The following is a 4,589-nucleotide window of genomic DNA, read 5'->3' as shown; positions in this document are numbered from 1 at the left end:
GACGTACCATTATGGTCCAAACTCGGGTACACACACCGTCCATCATGCTGTGCCGCACAAGCGGGAATCGGCGGGTTGCCTGCTATCCGCTCGAGGCCGCAAGGCGCAATGCCTGCGGTCGGTGTTTAGCTCTAATTGACAATGTGAATAGGTTCCATGCTCAAGTCGCACTGCAGGGCACATCGAGAGAAATTTAATGCTACCTCCTCTTTTCTGTCGCCCAGATTTATTCATCCCTCCAATTCTGAGTACAGGCCGAAAACGCCAAGAATTTTAATAGAGTATTCCGGTGGGAGCGCACAGCGAGGGAAAGGGAGCGCGGAGAGGACAAAACGGAAGAACCAAAGGGAAGCGGTTCGACCAACGGCCGTCTTGTCTCTTCGCGCTTGAACAGGTCATCTTCAGAAAGATCATGTCCTACTGTGTCGTACTGTGCAAAGGGCCATATTTCATTTTGAGCAAACGTACAAACTTCACGAGTACTTTTGCAGGTTCGGGCTGTAACAAAGAATGTGCTTAGAAAGGTGTGAATGCCAATCGGCAAGGCAAGGGAGAACGTCAAGCGTAAAAGTACATCGCCTACCCGCAATATGCCTGGTACGAGTAGGGCTGCGGCAGGGATTGCAGTGACTGCACTTGTGCGCTCGCCACCGTCGAAGTGTTGCTCGGCGAGGCAGACACTTGAGGGAAGCCCGGGTGCGCCCCGTGGCCGCCGTGGACGTGAGGTGCGTGGTCCGGGCCCAGGATGTGCGCGCCGTGCATCATGAAGCCGGTGTGGGAGTGCGAGGTGGCGGCCGCCCCGACCATGGTCCCGACCCCAACGCCGCCGCCGCCGACACCGCAGGGGCCGCACGCGGCAGCCTCGCCCTGCACCCACATGTGGCCGTGCGCCGCGTACGAGGGGTGCGATCCGTAAGCCCCGTACTGGTGGTACGAGCTGCGGGCACTACAAGGGCATGAGACGAGAACAGCCGCGACAGGGACAGGGTGAGAGGGCCACGGGCCGGGCCACGGGCCGGGCCACGCTCTGTACCGAGGGGGTGATCAGTCATGCGAAATGTGAACAATGATTTTACGAAAAGTGACTTTTTTTGACTTTTTTGTGACTTTTTTGTGACTTTTTTGTGACTTTTTTGTGACTTTTTTGGGGGGTTGTACAATGATTTTTCGTAGTGATCCCCCCCTCGCTCTGTACGCACCAGGGGTGCTTGCGCTCCTGGTGCGGCTGTGTGCCGAGGTGGGCGTGGTACTGCACTTCATGGTGCGCCGTGTGGTGCGCCTGGTAGTGAGCCGGGTACAGCGGCCCACCATCGCCGTACGGTCTGTAGGATCAAACAGATTAGTGACTCGAGGGCGTGTCCACATGTGTCACGGACTGACATACAGAAGCCATTTTTTGATCTTTCCTCGCGTGTGTAACCGAAAACGCGACAACGCTCGAAATTCATTTTTTTTGCAGTTTTGAATGCCATTAATTGGGGCTTTCCAGGGATATTTTCGCCTTTGCTCATGGTGATTCATTTAAGATTGACGTCACGGACTGATCAAAAAAATAATTGTCAGTCCGAAACGTCTTCTTTGGGGCCTTAATGCACCACCATGACCAACACTGTGGAAAATTGTACTGGGTGCAGAAACATTTTCCATGGAAGATGTCGTACAATTACAATTCAAAATTGTAAATTTAGACTAAGCCTTGCGTATTGACTTGTAATCGAATGAAGAGTAAGAGCGGAAGGTTGTACATGTACGACGCGTACGACACATGTTGTAATTAGCAAATTACAAAATATATAGCACACACACGCGGGGAAACGGCTTCTAAATGTCAATCCATGACACATGGCGACACGCCATCGAAACGATCAGGGGACATGTCATTTCCAATGATTTCCAGAACATTGAGAAAACGTTTCCATGGGTCTACGAGCCTTACAAAGAAAGCGCCGTCTTAACGACCCCGTTCACCTCACCTGGGGAGCACGGTCCTGGTGTCGGCGTGGTGGTGGGGCCCGGACGCCAGGTGGGCGCCGGGGCTCAGTGCGGGGTGGCCGGGGTGGCCGGGGCTGAAGGCGGGGTGCAGGACGGGGCTCTGGGTGGGGCTGCTTGAGCTGCACGCGTCCGGCGTCGTCCTTGCCGACACATCAGATCTGCGGACAGCGGAAGAAGTGTAAGCCAGCCGTGTGGCGCGGGCTGCCCGCGGGGCAGGGCACTGCATGCTGCATGCACCTCACCGGAACGGGTAGCCCTGGCAGGACGAGCTGGGCGCCTCCACCTCCTCGGCCTTGACGGCGGACGGCCCCGGCGTGTCGCGGTCCTGCTGCTGCGCGCCCCGCGCTCGGCCCGCTTTGCGCCGCCGGGGTTGATACTGCAACAGGCAGAGTGAGGAATCATCATTAACGTTTTGACATGTCATATTGTAATATTAGGTGACATCCAACTGTACATCATTACATTTTGTTCAAATGAAATTTTTAAAAAATTTGTAGTTTCTAAAAGTTATAAAATGAAAACTATAATTAGATATTTTGATTACATCCGTTTTCCTCGCAGATTCATTCGGCAAATTTAGAGTCCAAATTACGGAGCTCGGCGCCTGCGATACTCAAGGTAGGCCACCCCGCGATGCACGTGAGTACTGCTCGGAAGATGTTGCCTACCGATCGGGCGCTATGGGGGCTTGCATGTCCTGGCTGAACGTGGCAGTTTCGTGCCCGGCGAGTGACGGAGTATACTTTCTGAATGACCCCTAAGCGCAGGATATTGAGCACGAGAATGCGCGAAGCGGGGCGCGTTTAACTTTTACAACACAAATAACTGTTAAAGAACATAAGACAGACGCAAAGCCTCCACCCGTGCCTTACCGGATCTTACCTTACCTTGTAGTCGGGATGTTCCTTCTTGTGGGCGGCCCGGAGACGATCTGCCGCTTCGACGAACGGCCGTCGCTCCTCCTCGCGAAGCGCTCTACAACGGGACATTCGCATAAGAAACCCGGCCAGGGAACGAAATATAAGGGACATAGTCTAAACACGATTATTGACAGCACTTGCTCCCGCCTCTAAAACGTCCACAGCAGGCAGGGAAACAGGAGTACAGAGCTACCAATGATCGCTCGTAGGCTATGTCCGCCGAGCATGTCTATGTACCGACTTCCACAGCTTGCCGAGGGTCTTGCTGAGCTCCGCGTTGTGCAGCTGCGGGTGCTCCTCGGCCAGCTTCTTGCGCGCCGCCTGCGCCCACACCATGAAGGCGTTCATGGGGCGCTTGACGTGCACGCGGCGCGGCGAGCCCGGCCGCCGCGTCACGGGCACGGTGGTCCAGTCGTAGCCTGGGGAACAGAAAGCAAAGCGGAGCAAAGCGGAGCAAAGCGTTTGCATCTTTCCGCCAGCACCCCCCTGGCCCCTCCCCCCCTTTCTCTCTCTTTTCTGAATTTATGACGCCCCCGGCTCGCTCGCGCCTCCCAGGCTGTCGCCGCTCGGCCGCCTCGCGGCGTCAAATGGAGCGTTCGCCAGTTTGCACACGCGATGCGATGCGATGCGAGGGCAATGCGTCATCGGGGGCCCCAGCAGCTGTTCCGGGGGCGGGGGCGGGGGCGCGGACCGCGAGCGTATTCTTCTGTCCATCCTAACGTGGGGTGGTGAGGTCGCCGAGTCCGTGTTACACTGTATACGCATCTGCATGCACCGTACGCACCTTGCAAGAGGCGCCCGACGAAGTGCTCGAGGGTGAGGCCGTTCTCCTGGACCTGCGTCGAGCACGCCGTCAGCGGGCTCCTGCTGCTGCGTCCGGAGGAGCTCCCCGGGCTGGTGGGGCAGGGGCTGCCGGGAGCGGGGCCGCTGCTGGGCCCGAGGGCGCTGGCCGGCGAGTCCATCGTCCCCATCTGGCACCTGTGCAGAAGGCGGACTTACTCGCATGTCCACTCTCATCCCCATAGGCGGACGCCAAGCGCGCCGCCGCGGCCTGGGACCTGAGCCCGGCCCTTAAACATTCTCGTATAATTGGGGGAGACAGCTAATGTGGCGCATCGCCGCCCGGACGCCCCCTCCCCCTCCTCCTCCCCCTCTCCCACCACTGCCCTCCCCCCCTCCGCGCTCCTCCAACTATAGCGCCCCTTCCCCACCCTTACCGCGCCGTGCCGACCGCGTCCGCGGGGCCTGCCCTGCCGTGACGCGATATTCATTAGAGAAACAGACTTGTGAACAGCTTATTTAAGCAATGACTGGTGACGAGATGGATGCTGGCGCGGTTTGTTTGTTTGTGTGTGTGTGTGTGTGTGTGTGTGTGTGTGTGTGTGTGTGTGTGTGTGTGTGTGTATGTATGTGTGTTTGTGTCCGCGCGTGTGCGTGCAACTCCCATGGTTCTAGCGCTGCTCTTTGCACCGTGACGGCCGCGGCGTGCGGTGGTCATGGCGCCGCCACAGGCCACAGGCCACAGGCCGTAGGCCCCGCCCTGCGCCGACATGGCGTCGCCAATAGGGACCCCAGCTCGGGGCGTCGCGGAGCGTCACGGCGCCCACAAAGGGAGGGGGCAATAGCTCGACTGCGGCATCCCGGCTGTGTTTAAAACGTTTCTGATGAATGGAATAT

The 4,589-nt window shown here is 57.7% G+C and overlaps 1 protein-coding gene across 4 annotated transcripts; it reads right to left on the bottom strand.

Annotated features, from left to right (window-relative positions):
• Positions 1-209: 209 nt before the first annotated feature.
• Positions 210-4,052, bottom strand: LOC113202342 (transcription factor SOX-9-like). Of its 4 annotated transcripts, none has more exons than XM_052263690.1 (8): positions 3,697-4,052; positions 3,150-3,331; positions 2,875-2,967; positions 2,235-2,368; positions 1,974-2,150; positions 1,200-1,322; positions 584-946; positions 210-498 (listed from the first exon to the last, which is right to left on the bottom strand). In XM_052263690.1, exons 1-8 carry the CDS (start codon positions 3,881-3,883, stop codon positions 474-476), a joined length of 1,284 nt encoding a protein of 427 aa, XP_052119650.1. In that variant the 5' UTR covers positions 3,884-4,052; the 3' UTR covers positions 210-473. The 4 variants fall into 4 exon arrangements, with proteins under 4 accessions (XP_052119650.1, XP_052119648.1, XP_052119649.1 ...); XM_052263688.1 differs by having other exon boundaries at positions 3,154-3,331; XM_052263689.1 differs by having other exon boundaries at positions 584-937; positions 3,154-3,331.
• Positions 4,053-4,589: the final 537 nt, after the last annotated feature.

The sequence above is a fragment of the Frankliniella occidentalis genome, unplaced genomic scaffold, assembly GCF_000697945.3.
Source record: "Frankliniella occidentalis isolate FOCC.00 unplaced genomic scaffold, Focc_3.1 Scaffold13, whole genome shotgun sequence".
NCBI classification, from domain to species: Eukaryota; Metazoa; Arthropoda; class Insecta; order Thysanoptera; family Thripidae; genus Frankliniella; species Frankliniella occidentalis.
Note: the sequence above shows the minus strand (reverse complement) of the source record. Positions and strands in the feature narration are given on the sequence as shown.